A 26,887-nucleotide genomic window follows, 5' to 3' on the forward strand; every position below is an offset into this window, starting at 1 on the left:
GAAGCCTAAGAACAGAAATGTCTTTTGAATTCCCTTTTCATCCAGAGACCAAGTGCAATACAATGATGTCAGAAGTAGTCAAAGCCATATGCCTAGTACAACATTTAGGTTACTGAAATTATTTTCTGTATCTTTTGAGTTGGCATGAAACTCACATAACTGATATAATATTGATGGTGTACTAGTGTTTAGGCCCACAGACATGAACTAACTGAAACCAACTTTTGTCTTGTTTTGAAAGTTCTTTTGCTAGCCTGACCCTTTGTACACTACCTGACTCCAACTCAGAAATTGTTTGTTTTTTTTCCCACCATGACAGAAATGAGTGATCTCAGCCGTTTTGATCCAGGGGCTTGAGCATGCTCCCTGAGCTTCTGGGAGCACCTCCTCTGTTGGTGTACCACTGACTTATTGCACTCCCATTATTGACAGAATTTACTGAGTACAAAAGAGGTCACGTAATGGGGTCAGCACTGCGAATTTCTCAGGTGGTTTGCTTCTCCTCGGCCGGTCAGACGTTTCTCCTGGGCCGTTTTAAAATGCATGGGAACAAATGAGAACGCTGCGGGCATCCAGTGACCACATAAATATTAAGTCCTCAAGCTTTTGTAAGGGACAGCAGTTGGACTTTGCTTGTTCTGTGTATAAACGTGTGGCCTGCAGATTATGTGCATACCTCAGCAAGTGAGGAAAGTTGAAGAGGAAGTGCGTTCAAATTTGGCAAACAGTGGCAAACGTCAAACAGTGACAAACGTTTATAGTGAACGTTTGCGGTGAACATGTTCTCTTTGGACAGTTCAATTAAATTTGAAAGATGTCTGCAAACATTCCATTTCAACTGTAACCCTTCGTCCAACTCCAACTGTATGTTCACAGAGAACTACCTCCCCAAACTGTTTGCAAGTGTTCGCAAGCATTTGCAGAGAACTCAAACCAAGCAGGAACTGTTTTCAAACATTTTTGAACGTTTGCCTATGTTTACGAACTTGAACACACCCTAGGGTTCACCTGTTGGGGTTTTAAAATGTGGTTTGAATATAGTCTAGACAGCAACACTTCATCTTAAGAACAACATTTAAGTAGTGTTGTTTGATCGAAGTACAATACCACTGATTCTGTCGATGCACCCAAATCACTGATGTTTGTTTCCCAAAACCCCCTCTTGCCCATTCCATTTCAGCACTACCATTCCTCCCCAGCAGGAAGGCAATCACAGACTAGGCTCTTTGCGTTTGTAGTCTTTTGATTAGGAATGGGCTAACCAACTCAATCTCAGGGCTAAGGATGCCCCCCCCCCTCTCTCTTTCATTCTCTTTTCAGAAATCATTCCAAGGCCCATCTTTTTTGATATCCCTCTCTCACCGCCTCCCTTCTCTCTTCTCTCTTCTCTCCATCTCTCTTTTCTTCTTGCTCCCCCTCCACATTCATTTGTTAAAAATGCTATTTTCTTTCACACCCCTACAGTAGTTCACTTCGTACTAGTAGACACAATAGGTCATTTAGTATAAGTATATAAGTATATATACTCTTTTGATCCTGTGAGGGAAATTTGGTCTCTGCATTTATCCCAATCTGTGAATTAGTGAAACACAAACAGCACACAGTGAACACACAGTGAGGTGAAGCACACACTAATCCCGGCGCAGTGAGCTGCCTGCTACAACAGCGGCGCTCGGGGAGCAGTGAGGGGCTAGGTGCCTTGCTCAAGGGCACTTCAGCCGTGCCTACTGGTCGGGGTTCGAACCGGCAACCCTCGGGTTACAAGTCCAGAGTGCTAACCAGTGGGCCACGGCTGCCCCGGAACATGCTTACCATCAACGCCTCCCTAACATACTGTACCTTGACTTGTTTTTGCCTCATTTCTAAGTCACTTTGCATAAAACGTGTTAAATGAATGAATGGACGTATCAATTTTAAACCTGTGGTAGTCTTTCACTGGCCACACAGAAGTAGTCAGAGTTGCTGTTTTTGCAGTTTCATGCTGTCAACATTCCTCATAATGTAGGCGGAGAATTGGTTTGTCAAGGCTAGCGTTTTTGAATTCTGCATGCCTGCTCTACACCATGCGTCAGAACACCTTCTGTCCAGGCAAACTTGGCCGATATTAGTTTTTATGAGGTGTTGTATTTATCGATCCCTTTTTTTTTTGCCTTTTTTTTTCTTTTCTTTCATTTGACTTTGCCAAAAAGTCCTTGGCACAGACTCTCCTGGCTGTTAAGCGTCACTGTCTTCTCAATGCCATTTGATTTTAGCTTTAAGCCAAAGACATAAGGGCAGTGCATGGGCTAAGTGAAGGACATTAGCCTACCCCATTAGCCAAATATGATTAAACCGGGCGATTAAATTAGCCTGGAGAAGGCATTTGTTACAAGAGATTTTACGTGAATGTTTGTGGAATTTTAATGCCCATCTATTCCCATGAAAAAATGGCAAAGAAAGGATCTGTGGAAAGCGTGTGTGGGGATAGGCTGCGTGCTGATGGTGTGTTTAGTACCATGTATACTGTGGAGCCTGAGAGAAGAAGGGGGGACGCTCCCATACGGTAGCCCATTTTAAAGGCATTTCTTGAGTTGTTTTTGTTTTTGGTTGTTGTGGGTTTTTTTTGTTTTTTTTTCCCTTGTTGTTGTTGTTTGGGACACTGAATCCCCAAAACAGCTCATGATTTATTCATGTTGGAACAGCCCAAGCCCAGTCGGTCCCTGCGGGTCCATCTCCAAGTGTGTCAAAGTGTTCATGCGCTTGTTTTGCCTTTTACTCTCCCCCCTGCAAGTCTTCAGCCCGCGGAGCCCTGTCGTTTAGCACCGCCAGGCTTTAAACAGAGTTTGTGTCGTCTACATGACTCAGACAGACTGCCTGTGTGTGAAAGAGGTCCTATTTGGTCAGGGAAGAGCTATGTGTGTGTGTGTGTGTGTGTGTTTGTGTGTGTTTGTGTGTGTGTGTGTGTTTGTGTGTGTGTGTGTGTGTGTGTGTGTGTGTTTGTGTGTGTGTGTTTGTGTGTGTGTGTTTGTGTTTGTGTGTGTGTGTGTGTGTGTGTGTGTGTGTGTGTTTGTGTTTGTGTTTGTGTGTGTGTGTGTGTGTGTGTGTGTGTGTGTGTGTGTTGCCTTATTGCATATGTACTTTGACTGTTTCTTAAAAAGTGGAGATACTAAGAATGATTCATCATGAGTGCTAGCAGTAGAGAGATCCTGCACAAAATAAAGTTGTTTACAGTGTCGGCTGAAAATATACTCTGAATTGTTCAAGTACAAAGTTTTATGCGTCTTTGATTTAGAAGGGGAAATTAACTACAACTGGGGACCGTAAAAATAAACACATAATTTAAAGAGGCATCTCCAAGGGAGATTTTTTTTTTATCTTATTCTCTAATTGAACAAAGGGCTCCCTCATTCGACCAGATTTTAAACAAACTTGCTGTCGGATGTGTTTGTGGAGAGGTTTTATCTCTCTGTCTGACTGCTTTATAGCGATTTGGGTGATTTGTATCTGTGAATCAAAGTCAAGTTTCAATTCAGAGTTATTTTGTCTAGATAACAACTCATTTTGACCATTTCCAAACAGCACATTTCTGTGAGCGTGCTGCACCCTCTCCTCTTCCTCCCCAGTAATGCACCCAAATAACACTGCCTGTCTCCAGCTGAACCCATCTCCAGCATAGTGTATCGTCACACCAGTGGGACGGGAATGTTGGAAAATGAACGTTCTAAAGAATATCTGGGTTCATTGAATTCAACATAGAATTGTATAACCTTGAATTGTTGCGGAACAGAATCCCATATGAGAATGTTCAAAAACCCCACACCTTTATACGGTACCTTTACATGCTGAAGAGAAATGACAGCTCATATTCCTCTGATCTTGAGCCACAATATCCTGATCTGATGGCAATCTCTTTTAAATACTCTCTTGTCTCTTAATCATATTTCTATGACGCCTCACCTCGCTATGTTATCAGCAGAATGACTTGTATGGTGTCCTCACAGCGCTCTCTAGCATGGTGTGTTGCAAGTCCATTGGCATCACGTCACAGTTGAATATCCAGTATCCAGATGAGGCCATTTAGGGATGTCTTTGCTTTGCAGTTTAGCTTCATACAGCACTGAAACGGAGGGCTTAATGCCAGTATTGATGAAAAAGCTTGTTCATAGAGAATATCCCACTCCACTAGTTACTAATATGGGCCTACTAATGCATATTGCTGGAAAGCTGTCAGTAGTCAACATTTCTCTGTTTTAATTGGTCTCAAATACATCCCAACTTGACCTATGAAACCTCATATTTTCTTTCCAGAGACACACAAATAAACATCAAAGCCAAGGACATGAGGCAACAGTTACAAAAGGTTTCAGTTGCCATGGTATCCAAATCCTTTCTACAAGCCAGACTTTGGTTTACCGTTCACTCTGCAGAGGACTGACCCCTGAAATGTAGTTAGTTCAGTTTCCTGTGGATTGGCATATTTTGAGCTATCATATGTTTCTCACTTTACTTGCACCCATTTATTAGAGTCCCTCAGTTTCTTAACAACTAGTTTTAAATCTACATTAGTAAAACTAGTGATACTTTTAAATGTGCTTTGATGACTTAGAATTAAGTTGTAGCTTCAAAGTTCAGTTAAGTTTGAGTTATGACTATGCATTATGAGTTAAGTTATGACTGTATAAAATAACCCCACGTTTCCATATGGAGTTTCTTTTTCTATTTTCCATGGAGGTCTAATGCGTAGATAACATCTGCCTGATGTCTGTGCACCTCCACACAGACCTCTAAATGCTACCCCATCCTGGCAGAGCAGATTTTCACTCAGATGAGTTACGACAGCGGTGCAGATCACCTCAATTTAGGTTCACTGAAGGTTTGCCATGTTTTCCGTGTCGTGACAATAAACAACCAAAGCTCTCTCACCTGGCCGACTCTAAGCCAGAGGCGGGAGATTTTTCTCCCGCTGCTGCTCTTAGACCGCCGTTGTTGCTTCAGGTGTGAGTCATGACCGCTCCGGACAGGTATTCAGCCCTAAATATGTGTGTGTGTCTCTCCTCCTCTCGTCTCCTCTGCCCTCTCCTCTCCGCTGTCCGCTCCTATCCTCGTCTCTGTCCAGCCGTGACGTGCCCTGCGCCGCCCCCTGTCCACCGCGGCCGCGTGGAGGGCAGTGTGTTTGAGTGGGGCACCAGCGTGAGCTACAGCTGCCTGCCGGGGTACGAGCTCTCCTTCCCCGCCAGACTCACCTGCGTGGGCAACGGATCCTGGGCTGGAGAACTGCCCCTGTGTCTGCGTGAGTACCAGAGCTCACACACACACACACACACACACACACACACACACACACACACACACACACACACACACACACACACAAATATACATACTTACCACACACACACACACACACACACACACAAATATATATACTTACCACACACACACACACGCACACAAATATATATACTTACCACACACACACACAAACACACACACACACACACAAATATACATACTTACCACACACACACACACACACAAATATATATACTTACCACACACACACACACACACAAATATATATACTTACCACACACACACAAACACACACACACACACACTTATAATTATATATATTTACCACACACACACACACACACTTACCACACACAAATATATACTACTACAAATATATTATATATATATATATATATATATATATATATATATATATATATATATATATATATATATATATATATATATATATATATATATACATACACTTACCACACACACATACACACATATTTACCACACACACACATACAGTGCATATATATACTTACCCCACACACACACACACACGCACAAAAAGAAAATTGGCAGGGGGTGGGAAGCAGGTACATAGAGAAAGATAGTGAGGGACAGAATGAAAGAAAGAAAGAAAGAAAAGACTGAAAAGAGCAGGTGTGCAACAGAGAAGGTGTACAGCTAGATGGAGTGAGTGATGGACAGGAGAGAAAGTCTGAGTAAGCAACAAGAGCAAACGGCGTAGAAGACAGAGATCTCTCTAAAACGAGAGAGAACAGGGCGAGAACACTTCTTTGAGTCGGGAAATAAAGGTGTGTGAAGTCGTGCGGAGAATCCAAATGAGAAAGAGACATGTGAGCGACCGGGCGGTCACCCCACGTGTTGGATTGTGAGTTCTAGGTGGAGATGGAGAAAACGGCACTTGCAGGAGAGGTTGGATGTAGCTTCTGTTAATTTCAATTATTTATTTTTTCACCATATTCAAAAATAGCAACACTAATAAACAAAATACTTTTCCCTACCAAAAAACAAACAAAGATAGCACAAACAATGCATAGTCCAAAGTATCAGCATAACACATAACTTACTCTGCCTCACAACAGGAGAGTCCTTCACCTACTACGCACCCTTTGGGAACTGAGCTACCCCATTAAATAGCCCCAGCTAGTACTGTCAAATGGGGATAATTGAGACACACCATTGAGCTAGGGAAGTACTCAGAATAGGGCTCACTAATACATAACAAATCAACATAACAATGATATAGAAAACAACCGAAAAGTATATAATGAACAAAACATATGTCTGTTATAAATATGTACCTAACTACAAGGCATAAAGAAACAAAACAACCAAAAGAATATCCTAAACACCCCTGTAGCATAATGCCCTGCTCCCTACCCCTGCAGAATGTTTTAAAATAACCTGTCCCGGCGCGGAGCGCGCTTCCGCAATGGGACAGTGACAGAGGTCGGAGCGTCAGTAAGTGTTGTGAGTAGATGTATGCGTTAACCAGATTATGGGCACTATACAGACGATATGACATGGCAAATGGATGACAAGCTAGTGGGTACCACACTATGTATTTGTTACTGACAAGAATGAAGTTGGTAATGACATTGTAATGAGTGAATGAATGAATGAGCGGAATCGCCGCAAACCAAACAATTGGTTTACAGTGTGAACGAACGCCAAACCGGCGGCAAACACCCGACACCAACAATAAAAACCCCCGTACATCTCTTGTATAACCCAAAGCCCACCAAACATGCAACAACACTTAACATCACAAACAAAACATTTTACATTCAACGAGGGACGCAGTGGGGAACTGTGTGCGTGTGTGTACGAACAAATGAGTCTCTTTCTCTCGTGTCTGCGCTTGCAGGGCAACGCGGATGAGGTAGTGAGAACGATAAAGTTCAGTTTCTCACATTTCCCGTCCCCTCTGAAGTCTCACCACCAGGGTGGCGAGACAAAAAGTCTGCGACCACATTTTGTTTCCCAGTACGATAATGTACCTGGAACCGATATGGCTGCAAAGCAAGAAACCACCTGGTTATCCTTGCATTCGAGTCCTTCATACGCCCAAGCCACTGAAGAGCGCGGTGGTCAGTCTCTAACAGAAAATCTCTGCCTAGCAAGTAATACCTAAAGGTATCAAGAGCCCATTTGATGGCTAGGCATTCCAGCTCAATAGCTGCATATCTTGTCTCTCGGGGGAATAGCTTGCGGCTAATATAAGCCACAGGCCTCTGGTCAGTCCCCTCTCCTTGGAGCAAGACTGCCCCTAGTCCAACGCCAGAAGCATCAGTCTGGACCGTGAACAGTTTGTCGAAGTCCGGGCTCTGTAACACTGGATCCTGACACAGAGCCCCCTTCAGGTCATTGAAGGCGGACTCCTGCTCTGGCCCCCACTGCACTCGACTGGACCCAGACTTCCGGGTCAAATCCGAAAGTGGCGCAGCTCGGGAGGAAAAGTTTGGCACAAACCTGCGGTACCACCCAACCAGTCCGAGGAAAGACCGCACCTCTTTTTTGGTTTGTGGCTGTGCACAGTCCTTTACAGCCTGCACTTTGTCTTTTTGGGGTCGGATAATCCCTCTTCCCAGTACATGCCCCAAATACCTGACTTCTGGTTTGGCAAAGTCACTTTTTGGGGTGCACTGTGAGTCCTGCACTCTGGATGCGCTGTAGCACGTCACCAACATGATGCAGGTGGTCTTTCCACGTGGTACTGTATATCACAATGTCATCAAGATATGCCGCGGCAAAAGACCCAGTGCCCTCAAGAACACGATCCATGAGCCTTTGGAACGTGGCTGGCGCCCCCTGCAGGCCAAAAGGCATTACAATGAACTGAAATAATCCTTGAGGGGTCCTGAAGGCAGTGTATGGCCGGTCCTGCTTGGCCAGGGGTACCTGCCAATAGCCTTTGCACAGGTCCAGGGTGGTGATGAAACTAGCCTTACCCAGGCGTTCAATCAAATCCTCCAACCTGGGCATGGGATAGGCGTCGAATTGTGACTGGGCATTCACTTTGCGAAAGTCAATACAAAACCGGATTGTCCCGTCCTTTTTAGGCACAAGAACAACCGGATTGCTCCATTCACTGTGGGATCTCTCAATGACCCCCAGTGTCTGCATCTCCTCTACCTCGTCTTTGAGCATAGGGAGTAAACGCTCTGGGATGCGATACATTCTCTGACGGACCGGAGTGGGATCCTTCAGAGGAATGGAATGCTCCACTACTGTGGTGAAACCGGGCTTTTCTTGGAACAGTCCAGCCGGAAGGACTGTCTCTAGCTCCCTCTGTTGCTGTGGAGTAAGGTGAGACAGGTCAAGAGCTGAAGGTGGTTGAGTGGCCGGGAAGAACTGCTCTGGGTTGTCCTCGTCCTCTCCAACGGCTCGCACCAGAAGCTGCACACTAGCCTGGGTGTCACGCTCCTTCCATTCCTTTAGCAGGTTAACATGGAAGACCCGCTGGGACTTCCTTCTGCCCGGCACGTCGATCTCATAGGTCGTAGGTCCCACCTTGCGGCTTACCGTGAATGGCCCCTGCCACTGGGCCAACAGCTTGTTCTCAGAGGTGGGTAGGAGTAGAAGGACTTTCTGTCCCGTATGAAGGGTTCTTTGTCTGGCTGTGCGATCATACCAGATTTTCTGGCGCCGCTGCACCTGTTCAAGGTTACTCCGGACCAGTTCTGACATTTCCTCCATTTTCTCTCTCATTTGCAGGACATGAGAGAGAACGCTGTGGGTCTCTGGAGCTTTTGGTCCCTCCCAGGCCTCTTTCAACAAATCGAGAGGCCCCCTCACCGGTCTTCCATACAAAAGTTCAAACGGTGAGAAGCCCGTAGAAGCTTGGGGTACCTCACGATACGCAAAAAGCAAATATGGAAGCCAGCGGTCCCAATCTTTTCCGTTGGAAGCCACATACTTCCTGATCATACCCTTCAGAGTCTGGTTGTAACGTTCAACCAGGCCATCAGTTTGTGGGTGATATGGTGTGGTCCTGATCCCCTTGATACCAAGTAAACTATAGACCTGCTTCAACTGTTTGGACAGAAAGGCTGTACCCTGGTCTGTTAAGATTTCTTGGGGTATTCCTACTCTGGAAAACAGCTGAAGGAGAGCTTGTGATATGGCTGTGGCGGTTACTTTGCGTAGGGGAAAAGCCTCTGGGTAACGTGTAGCATAGTCACAGACTACCAGGATGTATCTGTGGCCATTCTGCGTCCTCTCTAAAGGCCCAACAATATCCATCCCTATTCTTGCAAAGGGAACCTCAATGATGGGGAGTGGCTGAAGTGGAAATGGACTGGTCTTCCTTTTGCTGGTGAGCTGACACACAGTGCAAGACTTGCAATACTCCTGCACTTCTTTATACATTCCTGGCCAATAAAACCTTGCAGCAACTCTCTCAAAGGTTTTTGTTGTGCTGAGATGTCCTGCCCAGGGGATACTATGGCCGAGGGAAAGCACACGGTCTCTTAACATCTTGGGTACCACTAGCTGCTCTGCCTTATCCCCCTCGGGTTGGTGATACAGCAAGCCTTCTCTCAAAATGTAGCTCTCCCCAGACAAAGTGGCTGAAACCCCAGTTAGCACCCCATCTACACTGCTAACCTTGCTGAGAGCTTCCTGCAATGTAGGGTCCTGCTTCTGCAACTTCTCCATGTCACCGGCTATGTCTTCCCCAGCTCCTCCCCCTAGGGGCGTGCCCTCCCCATTCTGCATTCTCTGGAGTGCTCCCACTAGTTTCTCTCGTCTTCTCTGCTTACGGCTCTTTGTAGCCTTTGACTTAATTTGGGGAATGACCTCACTTTGGAAAAAGGGCAGCTCTCTCAAGGGATCGATCACATTGTGCTCTAAGGAGTCTTTTCCCTGAGATTTTGCCTGGGACCTGGTGATAACCACATTAACGGGCTTATTGGACTGCACTAACTCAGGCAGGACCAAAATATCTTGCCCTAGGACAACAGGATGACTGAGGCGCTCAACAATACCAACAGTCAACCGATAAACCTGTCCTTGCACCTCTATATACACCTTGGCCACTGGGTATTCATGCTCGTCTCCATTAACACAGATCACTTTCAGTTTTTTCCCAGCCACATGATCTTGTCTGTCCACTAGGTGGGGTTGAAGTAAAGTCTGGGAGCTTCCTGTATCTATCAGGGCGCTGGCTAACTTCCCACCCACTAACACCGGGACAGTTTGTAGTCTACCCATAACCCCTTGCTCTTCGGACCCAGGGAGACAACAGTGACTAGCTCCTTTGGGCTTTCTAGCAGGGCAGTCTGGTTTAATGTGTCCATCTTGTCCACAATAGTGACAAACAATCCTTTCTGCAGGGCGTTCCTTGGGGATAGTAGCATGCCTAGGGGGTTGGTAAGAGCTTCTCTCACCAATTCTACGCTCACTAGGACGGGGACCACTACTACCACCAAACCCATCTGACTTACCCCGGGCCAAGGTTCTGGAAGTCATGTCACCGCGAAAGTTTTTCGAACCTCTACGAGCCGCCACAAAGTTCTCTACCAGCTCTGCTGCAACCTGGCCTGTCTGCGGGTTGTGTTCCTTAACCCATACTCTGACCTCCGGTGACAGGGTACGCAGGAACTGCTCAAGGATGAGAACTTCCCCAATGTCTTCGACCGTCTTCTCCTCAGGTCTAATCCATTTCCGGAACAGATCCTTTAGTCGGTGGTAGAGTTCTTTTGGAGATTCTCCATGTCTGAAGTCTGGCTCCCGGAATCTTCTCCTATAGATCTCTTCATTAATTTCATATTTTTCCAGAATTGCCTCCTTCACTTTTCCATAATCCATAGAGTCATTAAAGTCCATTGCCACGTATGCACTACGCGCCTTACCACTGAGATACGGCACTAGATACACTGCCCAGTCTTCCCTGGGCCAACGGTACACTGCAGCTAGCCGCTCAAAAGTGGTAAGATACTGCTCTATATCTTCTCCTTCCTCATACCTGGGAACAGCAGCACGTGACCATGCCACTGGAGCCGTTGGGTCTGCGGGCTGCACTGGTGGCTGGACTGGCGGCTGAACGGGTGGTGCTTGTGGCTGCACTGGCGGCGCTTGTGGCTGGGATGGCGGTGCTTGTGGCGGTGCTTGTGGCTGCACTGGCGGCGCTTGTGGCTGGGCTGGCGGCGCTGCGGGTGCTAGAGGTGGTGCTGGTGCTGGGGGTGCCTGTGGCTGGGCTGGTGGCAGGGCTGGTGGATGTGCTGGCGGCTGACGATTTTCATCAACGTCATCCCGGAGCTGGTTCAACTGGACCTGTACGCTTCGCCAGCGTTGCTCCTGCTTAAAGAACTCACGCTCCTGAGACTTCAGCGTTTTCTGGAGCAGCGCATACAGCCCGGCCATGTCCGTCCCTTCTGGCACCTCACCCTCTAGTGCTCCTCCATCGGCCCCTTGTGGCTCTTCCTCTGCCTCCGTGACCTCCCCCTGGTCTGTCCGCTCTAGGCGTCGATATGCCATCCTCCGCCAGGTACGATCTTGCTTTCCACCTCGTCCTCGCTTTCCACCTCTCTTTCCACTTCTCCTCTCCAGTTTGTCCAGAGGCGTCACAATCCCACTTCTGACACCAAATGTGAGCGACCGGGCGGTCACCCCACGTGTTGGATTGTGAGTTCTAGGTGGAGATGGAGAAAACGGCACTTGCAGGAGAGGTTGGATGTAGCTTCTGTTAATTTCAATTATTTATTTTTTCACCATATTCAAAAATAGCAACACTAATAAACAAAATACTTTTCCCTACCAAAAAACAAACAAAGATAGCACAAACAATGCATAGTCCAAAGTATCAGCATAACACATAACTTACTCTGCCTCACAACAGGAGAGTCCTTCACCTACTACGCACCCTTTGGGAACTGAGCTACCCCATTAAATAGCCCCAGCTAGTACTGTCAAATGGGGATAATTGAGACACACCATTGAGCTAGGGAAGTACTCAGAATAGGGCTCACTAATACATAACAAATCAACATAACAATGATATAGAAAACAACCGAAAAGTATATAATGAACAAAACATATGTCTGTTATAAATATGTACCTAACTACAAGGCATAAAGAAACAAAACAACCAAAAGAATATCCTAAACACCCCTGTAGCATAATGCCCTGCTCCCTACCCCTGCAGAATGTTTTAAAATAACCTGTCCCGGCGCGGAGCGCGCTTCCGCAATGGGACAGTGACAGAGGTCGGAGCGTCAGGAAGTGTTGTGAGTAGATGTATGCGTTAACCAGATTATGGGCACTATACAGACGATATGACATGGCAAATGGATGACAAGCTAGTGGGTACCACACTATGTATTTGTTACTGACAAGAATGAAGTTGGTAATGACATTGTAATGAGTGAATGAATGAATGAGCGGAATCGCCGCAAACCAAACAATTGGTTTACAGCGTGAACGAACGCCAAACCGGCGGCAAACACCCGACACCAACAATAAAAACCCCCGTACATCTCTTGTATAACCCAAAGCCCACCAAACATGCAACAACACTTAACATCACAAACAAAACATTTTACATTCAACGAGGGACGCAGTGGGGAACTGTGTGCGTGTGTGTACGAACAAATGAGTCTCTTTCTCTCGTGTCTGCGCTTGCAGGGCAACGCGGATGAGGTAGTGAGAACGATAAAGTTCAGTTTCTCACAAGACACAAAATGAACACGAGAGCTTAAAATAAGTATGATAAAGGAGAAGGAAAAGAGCAAATGAGAGAGCTTAAGATGAGTAGGTATGAGAACCAGAGGTAGAAAGACAGAGAAGGGGTGATGAGATATGCAAACGCTTGTCATTTTTGCTGCCTCGTTTTGCATGTGTTTAGCAAAGGTTATGTGCTGTTGACACCTGCTAATGTCTTTCTTCTCCACCACAGAGAGAGAGAGAGAGAGAGAGAGAGAAAAGAAGGTATGGAGAGAGTGGGGTGGGGTTAAGAGAGGTCAGGTGAAAATGAGAAAAAGCAGCAGAGAGAGGGTGATAGAGAGACTGAGAGAAGAGGACAGGAGAGTGAGAGGGATTGAGAGACACCGAGAGCGACAGCTATGTCAACAGTCTTCCTTGTCGTGAGCCATTCCAAAGCCCAGAGTCTCCCCTCATTTCCATAGCGATCCTCTCGTCCCTCATAATAGACGCATCAGAGCTCATCATTCCCCACTCAGTGCAGTCTACTCTGGCACTACGCATCTAATGCCATTAACCCCAGGAGCACGTCTGTTATTGTGAGCACACACCAACTGCAGCCCAAGATTGGCTTTTTTCACGCTTTTGAAGCTGTCTTTTTAGTTTGCGGAAGCACAGCAATTACATTTGGGGGTTGGGGGGGCGGGTTGGGGGTGGGGGGGGGGGGGGGTGAGGGGTTGACTGCGGCAGTGGCGAGGAGCCTGCCAATTTACATCGGCACGGAAGCCATGAGGAGATTCCGTTGACATCTACTGTACCTCACCGCGCGCACATCTCCGGGGATCCAGGCTAGGGGCTCCACGCTCGTCCAGGCCATCTCGGCTCTCCGCCAATCAAGCACCTGCGACTCACGGGGGCAGCCCTTCCCTGCTGACAAAGTAAATGGGGGGGGGGGGGGATTCAATTTTTGGAGAAGCGCGAAACTGAGATAGCGTCGCTGAAACGCTGTGCTGTGATATCTGAGTAATGGCGTCACGCCGGCGAAATGCCCCGCATGGATCAGAACGTTGTCGCCTCGCTGCATTAGCCTGATACGCGTGGCGCTCGAGGAGTTGGGCCTTAACTGCGTTTCACGCGTGTGAGTGGAGGAAAGCGAGACTTGGGAGACGTATGGAGGCGACGGCGTGCGGTGAAGCAGCGCGCAGAGCTTCACGTGTCCAACCGAGCATGTGGCGGCATGAGCCTCTCAATCACAATTACTCCAATCAGCACACGGCAGGAGTCACCACTGCGGGCAAATGTGCCAATACTCACACACACACACACACACACACACACACACACATACACACACACAAACATGCACACATCTGTTGCCTGTGCACAAATCCACTTTCATCGGTTGCAGTGTTTCTGTCTTTCTGTCCTTCGTCCTTTCTGTGTGTGTGCGTGTCTGTGTGCGTGTCTGTGTGCGTGTCTGTGTGTGTGTGTGTGTGTGCGTGTCTGTGTGTGTGTGTGTGTGTGTGTGTGTGTGTGTGTGTGCGTGCGTGCGTGCGTGCGTGCGTGCGTGCGTGCGTGCGTGTGTGTGTGAGAAGCATCTCCAAGAGGCTTGTATTATTCATCAAGGAACATTTCAAACACTGAGGGTCCACTAGGGTCCTTCCGGGCCCATTATTATGCGGAGTCGGGTTTGGCCTTGAGCCGTTTAAATCATTTCTCTCTCTCTCTCCCCCCTCTCTCTCCACGAATACGTTCCAAATGAACAGGGGAGAAGAGAAGAAGCAGGAGAAGAAGAGAAAAGGCACATTAAAAATGGAGGGCGAATACAGTCAGTGCATTACTGATCTGATTGTCACGGTGGCGGGTGACACCCAGAGACATCCTCGGGACGTTGGCGGAATAACTAATGGACCTCTGTGTTGGCTCGTTTTTTTTTTGTTTGTTTGTTTGTTTGTTTGTTTGTTTGTTTGTTTGGGCATTTGTGTGTGACGGGCAGTGCAGCGGCCAGGGGTTGGGCAGCGGAGGACACAGTCTCTGTACTCATTTGCATCTTTATCCATCTTTCTTGCTCGGGAGAGGGAGAGAGAGGGGGGGAAAGAGAGGGTGGGAGAGAGGGAGGGAGGGAGAGAGGGTGGGAGAGAAGGGGGGGGGGGGGGGGGAAAGTTGCAGCAGAGGTGCTTCGTTAAGCTTGCCCAGCGGTACCCCAGTGACTTGCAACAACAAGAGCAAATTTCAGGTGGTCCTCCTCCGTTCTCCTCCGGCAACCTGGACTCATCCCGGCGACTACAGAGGGAATATTTCAGTTTGGAAATGTCATTATCTGTGCCGCCTATATAGGTGCTTGATCTGCAAATGGAGCGCGGAGTCTGAGGCGTTCATATTAAATATATAAATGCCCTCATTCAGGGCAGCGATGACATAAAGCAGATTTTTAAAGCCCTTGAGGCGCTGACTTGATCCTCGGAAGGTGGAGAGGGTGGGGGGGTGGGATGTAGGGTGAAGAGGGTGGGGGGGTGGGTGAAGGTGCTAGGGGTTTGCAGGGGTGCCTGTGAAGTGAGCACGAGGCTGACTGATCTGGTTTTTATAAACTCTTAGACTTGAACAAAACCCCCAGAGCTGTCGGGCACCGCAGGCAGCAGACGACGTATTAAACGGACGGCGCCCACAGGCACGGTTCGTTCTCACGCTTCTCCATTCCATCACAGGGGCGGGGGGGGCGGGGGGGGCAGGGTGGAGGGCACAGGGGTGGAGGGGTGGACACTCTTGACCTTGCTCAGCCATTAGTCCAAGACATAGGGTGTGAAGATGGAGCAACACAACCATTAAACGCAGTGGTATGCTAGTAATATACAAAAGCTCCCACCCACACGGGTCACATAGATGTAACATGCACACACACACACACACACACACACACACACATTTGGAGACATATACCTCCCTCTCGTTATCTGTCTCTCTCACCTTTCACTCTTGATCTGTAAATCACTCTCTGTGGGGACGGACAGCATCAGGGCTGTGCGTGTGGGTTTTTTATCTCTGTGTTGGGAGGTAATTATTTTGATTTACATTCAGATGAGTCACTCAGCAGGGACCTGGGGGGGGGGGTCCGCTTGAATCATCACTTTTGACATCTAAATACACCATCGCCCACGGTAGTCTGTAGGTTGGGCGTCGGCGGCTGTCAGCTGGCAGAGTCCACTCAGGCACTCGGTGGCCAGAATTTATTCATGGGCCCGTCCACTCGCGGTATTTTCTCGCGCTGTTGGTGGTGGTGGGGGGGGGGGGGCATCTGGAAGGTATGTGATTTATCTTTTCACCACCTCCTCCTCTTAGGCCTCCTGCAGATGCACACACACACACACACACACACACACACACACACAGAGACACACACACACACACACACAGAGACACACACACACCCCTTGCCTTATTCAGTGTAAAAATTCTCCCCCATCTATCAATATCTGTCCCACACCTCAAGGACTTCCTTAATTGACAGTTCCTTGCTTAATTGACAGTGACTTCCCAAAGCAACTCATAAACATTTTACGCATCTATTAACTTTGCTTCCTAGCATTAGCATCATTGTGTGTGTATGTGTGTAGTTGTAGGTCGGCATGTGTGTAGGTGTGTGTGTGTGTGTGTGTGTGTGTGTGTGTGTGTGTGTGTGTGTGTGTGTGTGAGTGTGTGTGTGTGTCTGTGTGTGTGTGAATTGTGTGTATTTCCAGTTATTGTGGCAAATGTATGGCGCCTACCTTAGCTTTGTCTTTTATGTTAAATGTATGAGAGTTCTCCTCAGTTTGCTTTTTGTGAAACGAATGGAGTCAGCCTCCACGTCTCCATGAATCACCTGTCTGCCGGTTGGGCTCCGACCAAACGCTCCTGCCGAGGGTGTCGCCGTAATGATGTTGAGGATGCTGACAGCCCCTCGACGAACCAGCGGCAAGGAGACCTTTGTGCTGTCACTCGCGCCGTCACCAGTGATGTCACGATCAACGCAAGCCACAGCGATGGCGGCGAGGAGAGGCGTTCCGCTTTTTTTTTACCCGCCTGCTTGTTTTTGTTTCGCTTTGTTTCCCAGTGTTTTTTTTAATGGCCGCCTCTGATGTTGCTGTCTCCGCAGCATCGGCTCGCCTCGCGCTTGTTTGTGTAAAAGATCAGCCGACAAGCTGTCTGGTATCAATATGCAGGCCACAGAATCCCATCTTTTAGCGCGGAGATTGCCCAAGGCCAGGCAAACGCGTCCCTGGAGAACTGTGATTAATAAGTGCATTTGCGTGTGTGTGTGTGTGTGTGTGTGTGTGTGTGTGTGTGTTTGTTCATGTAGTGTATCTATGAGAGAGGAAGTATTTGTGTGTGTGTGTGTGTGTGTGTGTGTGTGTGAGAGAGAGAGCGTGTGTGAGTGAGTGGGAGTATGTGGGCGTGCATGCGTGCATGTGTGTGTATGTCTCTATCTGTGTGTGTGTATGTGTGCGTGTGTGGTGCCTGAGAGATTGTGCATATTTGTCAGTGTGTGTGTGTGTGTGTGTGTGTGTGTGTGTGTGTGTGTGTGTGTGTGTGTGTGTGTGTGTGCTCACTCACTCACTCACTGCATGATGTCCCTGCAGCCAAGTTCTGCGGAGATCCGGGGCTTCCGGCGCGAGCCCGCAGGGAGGGGCAGAGCTTCATCTACAAGGCCCACGTGGTGTTCAGCTGCAGCGCCCCCTACGTGCTGGTGGGATCCTCTGCACGCGTGTGCCAGGCCGACGCCTTCTGGAGTGGCCTCCAGCCCCGCTGCATCGGTGGGTTTCACACTGGACATCAGTGGTGTAGTCTAGTTAGCTGTAGTGGGTATACTGTGGTGTAGTCTAGTTAGCTGTAGTGGGTATACTGTGATGTTGTCTTGTTAGCTGTAGTGGGTATACTGTGATGTAGTCTAGTTAGCTGTAGTGGGTATACTGTGCTGTAGTCTAGTTAGCTGTGGTGGGTATACAGTGCTGTAGTCTAGTTAGCTGTAGTGGGTATACAGTGCTGTAGTCTAGTTAGCTGTAGTGGGTATACTGTGATGTAGTCTAGTTAGCTGTAGTGGGTATACTGTGATGTAGTCTAGTTAGATGTAGTGGGTAGTAGTAGTTAGCTGTGGTAGGTATACTGTGATGTAGCAGTTAGCTGTAGTGGGTATACTGTGATGTAGTCTAGTTAGCTGTAGTGGGTATACTGTGATGTAGTTTAGTAAGCTGTAGTGGATATACTGTGACGTAGTCTAGTTAGATGTAGTGGGTAGTAGTAGTTAGCTGTGTTGGGTATACTGTGTGTGATGTAGTAGTTAGCTGTGGTGGGTATACTGTGATGTAGTCTAGTTAGCTGTAGTGGGTATACTGTGATTTAGTCTAGTTAGCTGTAGTGGGTATACTGTGATGTAGTAGTTAGCTGTGGTGGGTATTCTGTGCTGTAGTAGTTAGCTGGGGTGGGTATACTGTGTTGAGCCCCAAATGTACTTATCCTTGCCTATTTAAGTGGGTATACTGAGATGGTGATGCTATCACGTAGCATCACGTATACGTATCACGTAGACTACACCACTGCTTTGTATCCCTCATTATCACTCATCTGATGCAACACATCAGCCTGGAAGTTGACTTTTTTATTAATATGTTATTGCACATCATTTTGCAGTTTATCTAAAGTTGTACACCACACACACACAATTGTACTTGCATTCAGAGGTGAAAAATTCCAGCATCACAGAGTTACAGTCTGACCATGTGTGGGTTCTGCTTGTGCACTTTTAGGTGTTAAAACACAGGTGATTACATTCATTAGCAGGTCTATCTGGCTGACGAGTTGTGATAATTATAATCAGCAGGTTCAGTGAATGGTTGGAACATCTACTGTATTGTGAGGGGACTTTTAGGTCCTGTTTATATTTGTGTTTACAATGCATCTTCGGTGATCCGATCACAAGTGGTCAGCCAACACACATCGCTGTTTACACATGTGTATCCAAGGTGTACAGCTAGAGACCACTCTATTGCCAGCGTAATATTCATTAGCGCTCCCTTCATTAGTGTCTGGGTCGCGTCACAACGTATTAGCGTTTACACTACAAAAGACACGGTCTAATGCGTCTCACATCACATGGTCTAATACGTCTCGGCAGGTGGTTTGAGTAATCAGATCACTATGTCTTGGTGTCTTGGTGATTGTTTATACTTGTGTTCAAAGATGACAACTTGTGATCGGATCACCCGAGATGCATTTTAAAAACGAACGTAAACAGGGTCTTTGCTAGTCGATGTCTTTGCTAGTTTGTGTGAACCCAGGTTGTCTCAGTGCTGTGTCAACGGACAAGAATGAATGACAAACTGTTCGGTCTGCTGTCCTCATCTCTCCACAGAGCCAACCAGGAACACGTGTGAGAATCTCGGTGTGCCGGAGTTTGGCTCTCTGAATAACAGCCTGGGCTTCAAGGTACCGCAGTGCATTGCAAATATGTGGAGGAGTGTGTGTGTGTGTGTGTGTGTGTGTTAGAGACAGAGGATGAGTGATGGATCACAGCTCTATGAATCAGCTCTATGTATTATTCAAGGATTGCTAACATGTATTATTTATGTCAGCTAAGTGTGTTGCTGTACTACCTGTTTTGTGTGTTTGTAAACCTGCTTGCATCCTTGCATCTGTATGTGTATGCCTCTGTGTTTCTAGTCTGGCAGGATGTGTGTGTGTGTGTGTGTTTGTTTGTGTGTGTTTATGTGTATGTGTGTGTGTGGTTGTGTGTTTATGAGTGTGTGTGTGTGTGTGTGTGTGTGTGTGTGTGTGTGTGTGTGTGTGTGTGTGTGTGTGTGTGTGTGTGTTCGTGTTCGTGTTCATGTGTGTTCGTGTGCGTGCATACATGGACACTCTCAGAATGTGTGAGCATGTTTGTCCATCTGTATGTGTTTAATGTGTAGGCCATAATGAGACAGTCAACTCACAATTCGGTTCGATACTCAATTCGGGGGTCATGGTTCCATACACTCACAATACAGCCTATTCAACAAACCAAGGGGCACTGGGCACTTGTACCGTGCCAGAGTACAGTTCTCTCCCATTCTTGATCTGCACTCACACTGCATACTATCAAACTGTACCCAGGCACGATTGAGCTGCTGTGCTCTAGAATCTTTGCATAGGCGTGATCATGAGCCCAACCGTACCATGCCCGAGTCCTCCTCCTTAAGCGGACCCGGGCACAGATAAGTGTTCCGTGCCTGGGTTTCGGTACACGGAGCGATCACACTGGTCAAACGAACCGGACTTTGGGGGTCAAACGTACTCGGGTACGGTACAGATGGCATAGTGTGAGTATGCCCTAAGACTGAACTCAAACTACGATCTAAAAACGTATCTATTTCCTCCTTAAACTCCCTGCTCTGTGTTCTCCAAACTTAAGCGCTGTTTTATTGGCAGTCGGAGGCTGTACAAATTATTACTGGCAGGGTTGCCTTTAATTATGGTACTTGTGTTTTTGTTCAAATAATTCTATTATATCCCTGTTGTGATATAATTCAAATAGGTATTTTTGTATTATTTCTCAGAATACATCAGTATTTATTCACCCAAAACATGTTTGTTTTTTTTTGTAACCCATTTTTACTAGGGCTGCCAATAACTGTGAAGGACACTGTATGTTTGTGTAAACACACACGCCTTCCAGCTTCAGCCTTCCGGCTTGATGCCTCGGCCAACACATCTTTTCATGGAAGTCCAGTTAACCTCTGTATGGTGTATATGGTGTTCACAGAACACAGCCTATGGGTGTGTGTATGTGCGCGCACACACACACACACACACACGTCCAGCTTTTATTTGCCGGCCTCCGCTGCCCTTTCCTTGGAGGCCCGATTGACTTCTTGTCAGGCTCGTTCGGTGAAATAGTTCCGGAGACGTCTCTGGCAGTTCGTGGAATATGCCAGAAGAAGCCGGCTGTCAGTCCGTATTGTCTGCCCAGCGTATCGACTCGCCTCTCTCGTCTTTGCCACATCACCGCGATGGCTTCCTCTCCTGTATTAACAGACACGCTGAAATTTCACAACCACGCAACCCGTCGACATGAAACGAAGCGAGTGTGCGAGTAAGTCTGACTGTAAGGCACACTTCGCCAGGCTGATGCAACTCGAGCAATCTCACCGCAGAGCAAGTGGTGGAGGAGAGAAAACAAGACGAGGAGCTCGCGATGGCTTAACTTTGAAGACGGCACATTTTTTCTGACTAGCGTGGCACTTCTAAATGCGCTGGCTGTGTTGAATGATGTGATTGATTTGAATAGTAATATGTTTTTTTTTTTTTGGAGCTGGGAAAGCTTGTTTTTTCCCCCTTCCAGACAGCTACGTCTCTGTAGCAGACTTGCCTGGTTGTGACTGCATTCCAGCAAGGCGAGCCTCGTCAACTCTCTCCCTCCCCAGCACACACACACACACACACACACACACACACACACACACACACACACACACAAGCACAAAGCCATACATTCTCAAACACAGCATATACTAAAGGAGCCTATCCATCAATTTCATTGGATTTGTTGTGGATGCCTTTGTATGTCCCAGCCCAGGTAATTGGCTGTAATGTTCCGGAGTCTCGCATGCTATTTCATCTCAGCGGGACTGGCGGCTGTAGACAGAACCGCTTCTCCCAGTTCTCAGCAAGAGCCGACAGCAGAGATCTAACAATGTTTAGGTTTCTCAGCAGCTCAACACATAGACGATGATAAAAAAAAAAAACACATTTTATTTAATTTCATTTTATATTTTGTTTTATTTTTTTTCATGAACAGATGGATAGATGGAGGTTCTTGGCTCTTCAAATTCAATCAAGTGAATGAAATGAATTGGTGTAGCGATGAAAAAATGCATTTGTGTATGTTTTAGATTAATGTATTTACACATGTGCAGATTTGCCATCTGTTTTCTGAGCATGCCTGAGTATCAGTTGAGTGAGCTTGAAAAGGTGAAGCTCTCTGTTTGAGGCAAAGCTGCGCTCCTTAAAACTGAATGAAATCGGCAGCCTCTCTCTTCTCTCTCACCTCTCATCCGCTCCTGCATTCAATGCTTCAAACACTGAACTCTTACACCAGAGACTTTCATTTCCTCTCATGCCAGACGTGTCAGAGTGCCTGTGCACATGGTGTGTGTGTGTGTGTGTGTGTGCGTGCGTGCATGCGCTAGCAGGTGAAGGTGTCTGCACCTGTCTGTGCCTGGTTCACTCACAGAGTGTGTGTGTGTGTGTGTGTGTGTGTAGGGGTAGAGAAGGAGAAAAGGTGTGTCTTAGGGCTAGTCCACACGTACGAAACCGATCTTTTTTTCCTCCGTCTTCCCTGAAACCGCATCAAGAATATTTGCGTCCAAACGGATCCATCTCAACACGACTCAACACGTTACTTCATACCCCAGGCCTATAGGTGGCACTGTTTCTTTACAGAAATTGACCAACGTTTGTGCTTTACAAACAGACAGAATAAGCTATGACAAAATGCAGAGGTGGGACCAAGTCACTGTTTGGCAAGTCACAAGTAAGTCTCAAATCTAAGCAGTCAAGTCCAAGTCAAGTCCCAAGTAAATACAGAGAAGGGCAAGTCGAGTCCAAGTCCAAGTCACCTCAAAGCCAAGTCGAGTCCAAGTCCAAGTCCCAATCTTTTTCAAGTCCTGAACAAGTCATCAGGTACTCTTCACTTAATAATGCCATTATTAGACTATCGATCATAATTTTAACACATCAATCTAATCTACAGTATTTTTTTTTATAAATACAGATTAAAATATGTTCAATGGTTTTGTCTTGAAATCATTTACGATATATGCATGCGCATACCTGTGTAATATACGCATGAGCATACCTGAGTAATCTGTACAAAACGGATAGCTACAAGACACTCATAGCAGCAAATATATATTGTTTTTCCAAATTGCGGTGTCCACTGTAAGGATGAGAAATAATTTGACTGATTGCATTTCACTGTGCTAGGCCACAGATTTGCCTGCAATCAATTTATTAGGCTGTCTGCCAGTGGCGACTCATAAGGGAAGCCAAGGTCATGGTTAATGATTCCAATAAATGGTGACGAGAAGAATCGTCACATAGGCTACATTAGTAAATTGCTGCGGTTAAATATTTTACGTTTTTATTAGGGCTGTCAAACGATTAAAAAAAGAACTAATTAATCTCATATTTTGAAATGAATTAATCTATATTAATTGCGATTAAAAAGTACATTTTCTCACTAAAGGCTAAAGCTTCTTATATGGCATATTAAATACAGCATAAATCACAATATTACTGAGTAACCACAAAGGTAAAAGTAAAACACTTCTATTTATTTAAAGGATAATGACAAAGTAATTTTGTTTTAAAGTATTCATTTCTTAAATACTATACATGTGATGCTGTTTAACTCATTTGTAAAAGGTGCACTGTCACTTTAAGCCCATTGTGTGCCACTGTCCACACGTTCTCCTAATGATGTTTTTTTACCAGCTCCATTCAAATATAGCTATGGCTAGTCCACAAACTCTAACATTGTTTGTGCCACATGTATAGCACAATATTAACAACGATACGCATGATATTAAGTTGGCACAAACAGCTTTCATTCCTTTGGAAATAAAAGCATGTGATGACATGATGCTTGCTAGACATTTTCTGTTTGCAATTAAAAGTGAATTATGAGCCTGGTATAGCCAGTAGCCACCTAGCTACGTGGAATGCGTTTCAATCGGCATAATATCATGTGCTTCATGTAAACGAATTATTGAAGACTTCAAGACTCACCAGTTCCATTACACAAAAGCAAAGACAACTCTTCATATTCTTGTCCATTTGCAGCCTGTCAAAGTTCCCTGGCTCTCACAGTTTAAAACAGTAGTGAGTACCGGATAAATCCGCAATTTCCTCTAATCTCGTCTTTGTTTCCTTCATGATTTCCCTTCATAGGCCCACGTTTCTCTCCCTTTTGTGCGTGCTGAGACGCGTTCTTAATTAAATGGAGTAGGCCGCTAGCATACGTTCAAGTTGGATCATCGTTATGTAACATGCTGTTGATACATTTTGACATTGTAAACGTTCTCTAACAAAAATGCAAATCAGTTTGCAGTAAAGCTAATATTTATTTATTATTGGTCCTTCCTCTGTCTCTTGGTGCCCTACACACAGTGCGTGATGCGTGGTGGTAACAGCAGCACTGATCACTGTGCTCTGCCTGTTTGTGTCCACTATGTGTATTTTGTTTTTTTTCGTTGCGAGGTGAAAGCATCTCTGGGGTGACTGGTCCACGATCAGGAAATTCATTTTTTGACTCGAGACCTGTCAAGTCATTACAAGTTAAAGAGGCAAAGTCCGAGTCAAGTCTCGAGTGAATAGTATTCAAGTCCAAGTCGAGTCTGAAGTCATTAAAATCATGACTCGAGTCTGACTCGAGTCCAAGTCATGTGACTCGAGTCCACATGTCTGACAAAATGGCTAGTGCAAGGAAACCAGAATTGTTTGTGTGGACTGATGGTGAACTGTCAACTGTTAAACTAATAAACTTTATTTTACGGTTTGTGAAGGGTGCAGTCCCGTCCTTTATATGGCTAACGCAGGTAGGCCTAATCACCTTTACTTTCTTTGGTTGTAGTCCGTGATTCACATTAGTTTTGGCTATCACTAAACGCAAGGCTTACCCAAGTTCTAGGCTATTCTGTCGCCACATTTATAATATTGCTATAAAACCTTCGTTAGTAACAATACGTTTGCCTGCATCAAATCAAATCGCGCATTTGCAATCAGTGTGCTACCATCGGCTTAACGTGAGTTCTAAGCGTCTTTGTATGCTTATATCTGATTTCACTCGACTGTGAATGCATGTATATATGTTGTAAGACATGTAAAATAAATGAATGACACTGGCAATACGCACAAATTAATGTAGCCTGAACTTACACCGCACTTTCCTAATAACTTAAGTTCTCTCGCGTCACTGACCGTAGCTAGAATGCATTTTAAAAAAAACGGGAAAAACAGTGTTCAGTCCACCAAGTCATAAGCTATCAGCGCTGCGCAGCACCAGTTGTGATATTTATCTTACGGAGTGTAATTGTAGATAATGTCATGTATGAAAACTAGTATTGTTAGGCAATACTATAATTGCAAGTCCAGGGCAGCTGAGGTGACATCATCGATACGCAAGCAGGATGTGCGGTTTCGCTGTCTAAACGAATTCAAACGGGCTACGGTTTCAGATTTCTCCACTCTGGGACCAGGTTTCAGAAAAGTGCGGTTTCGGGCAGTGCGTTTACAGGATTCGTTTGGACGCTCGGCCAAGACGAAGCAAAACCTCTGCGTTTAACCTAAAAAGCGTCTCCGTGTGGACGGGCCCTACATACTTACTCAGGGCCGTGTTGAGTCGTGTTGAGATGGATCCGTTTGGACGCAAATATTCTTGATGCGGTTTCAGGGAAGACGGAGGAAAAAAAGATCGGTTTTGTACGTGTGGACTAGCCCTCAATCTCCAGCTTGGTGTGTAGTGATCTAATATGTGTGAGTGAGTGTTTTTGTGTGTGATTGTGTGTGTATGTGTGTGTGTGTGTGTGTGTTTTCCCTCTGTCATCTGCAGAATGTGCGTATATGATGTGCTTATGTATGAGTCTGTGTATTTGTGTATGTGTTAGAGTGTGTGTGTGTGCGTCAAATAGACACACACACATAGCCCGTCTCTGAGGACACACACACACACACACACACACACACACACATTGCCTGAGGACCCTGCTCTGTGGTGATACCGTCCGACCCCCCTCTCCCCCCCCCCCCCTGTGTGTCGTCGGCAGGTTGGCAGCACGGTGAAGTTCCACTGCCAGCCAGGGCACCTGCTCCTGGGCTCCACCACGCGCACCTGCCAGCCCGACCTCACCTGGAGTGGAGACCAGCCCCAGTGCCTCCGTATGTCTGGCCGCCACTGCATACCCGCAGCACCCCAACACACACACACACACACACACACACGCCCATGCACACACACAAACAAACACATACACATACACACACTCCAACACACACACACACACACACACACACACACACGCCCATGCACACACACAAACAAACACAAACACACACACACACTCCAACACACACACACACACACACACACACGCCCATGCACACACACAAACAAACACAAACACACACACACACTCCAACACACACACACACACACACACACACGCCCATGCACACACACACGCCCATGCACACACACAAACAAACACAAACACATACACACACTCCAACACACTCACACACTTCAACACGCGCATACATAGTCACACACACACACACACACACGCACACGCACACGCATACACACACACACACCACACACACACATACGCATACATAGACCCCGTTTCCACCCTCTCGACACCCCTGCAGGAGAAAGCACGTGCTCTGAAATATAAATGAGTGGAGCACATGGGGAGGGGGGCTGCCTTCAGTTATACCTGAGCAGTCTGCACACACACACACACACACACACTGTGCTCTCACACACACACACTGTGCTCATACACACACACACACACACTGTGCTCTCACACACACACACACTGTGCTCTCACACACACACACACTGTGCTCTCACACACACACACACTGTGCTCACACACACACACACACACACACACTGTGCTCACACACACACAGAAACCCACAAATACACACACACACACACACATACTGTACACACACACAGGTGTAAATACACATACAAACACAATCACTCATTCACACATACACACCCACTCACGGTCACAGACCCTGCAGGAGACTTGCCAGGGAACATTAACAACAACGAGCTGTTTGTCCTCGGCGGATTTTCTTTTCTTTGTTCATTTCTCCCACTGCTTTGTGTCTCTCAGTCCTTTGTTTCTCTGCT

The 26,887-nt window shown here is 46.5% G+C and overlaps 1 protein-coding gene and 2 long non-coding RNA genes across 10 annotated transcripts in view; 1 reads left to right on the forward strand and 2 right to left on the reverse strand.

Moving 5' to 3' along the window:
* LOC121720402 overlaps window positions 1-4,974 on the reverse strand; it is a 7,155-nt gene extending 2,181 nt beyond the window's left edge. For all 5 annotated transcript variants that reach the window (XR_006034531.1, XR_006034530.1, XR_006034529.1 and 2 more), the window contains exon 1: window positions 3,937-4,974. This is a non-coding gene — a long non-coding RNA (uncharacterized LOC121720402). The remainder of the gene's footprint in view (window positions 1-3,936) is intronic.
* csmd3a (CUB and Sushi multiple domains 3a) overlaps window positions 1-26,887 on the forward strand; it is a 215,391-nt gene that overhangs the window by 183,074 nt on the left and 5,430 nt on the right. For all 3 annotated transcript variants that reach the window (XM_042106395.1, XM_042106396.1, XM_042106394.1), the window contains exons 60-63: window positions 5,096-5,269; window positions 17,565-17,738; window positions 19,334-19,407; window positions 25,782-25,893. In XM_042106395.1, the coding sequence (XP_041962329.1) occupies window positions 5,096-5,269; window positions 17,565-17,738; window positions 19,334-19,407; window positions 25,782-25,893 (534 nt within the window). The remainder of the gene's footprint in view (window positions 1-5,095; window positions 5,270-17,564; window positions 17,739-19,333; window positions 19,408-25,781; window positions 25,894-26,887) is intronic.
* On the reverse strand, window positions 5,106-17,057 carry LOC121720403. Of its 2 annotated transcripts, none has more exons than XR_006034533.1 (4): window positions 16,713-17,057; window positions 15,916-16,292; window positions 13,770-13,878; window positions 5,106-5,265 (listed from the first exon to the last, which is right to left on the reverse strand). It is a non-coding gene; the product is annotated as an uncharacterized LOC121720403 (long non-coding RNA). The 2 variants fall into 2 exon arrangements; XR_006034532.1 differs by having other exon boundaries at window positions 13,770-13,881.

This window comes from Alosa sapidissima, chromosome 10 (assembly GCF_018492685.1).
Source record: "Alosa sapidissima isolate fAloSap1 chromosome 10, fAloSap1.pri, whole genome shotgun sequence".
Lineage (NCBI taxonomy): Eukaryota > Metazoa > Chordata > Actinopteri > Clupeiformes > Clupeidae > Alosa > Alosa sapidissima.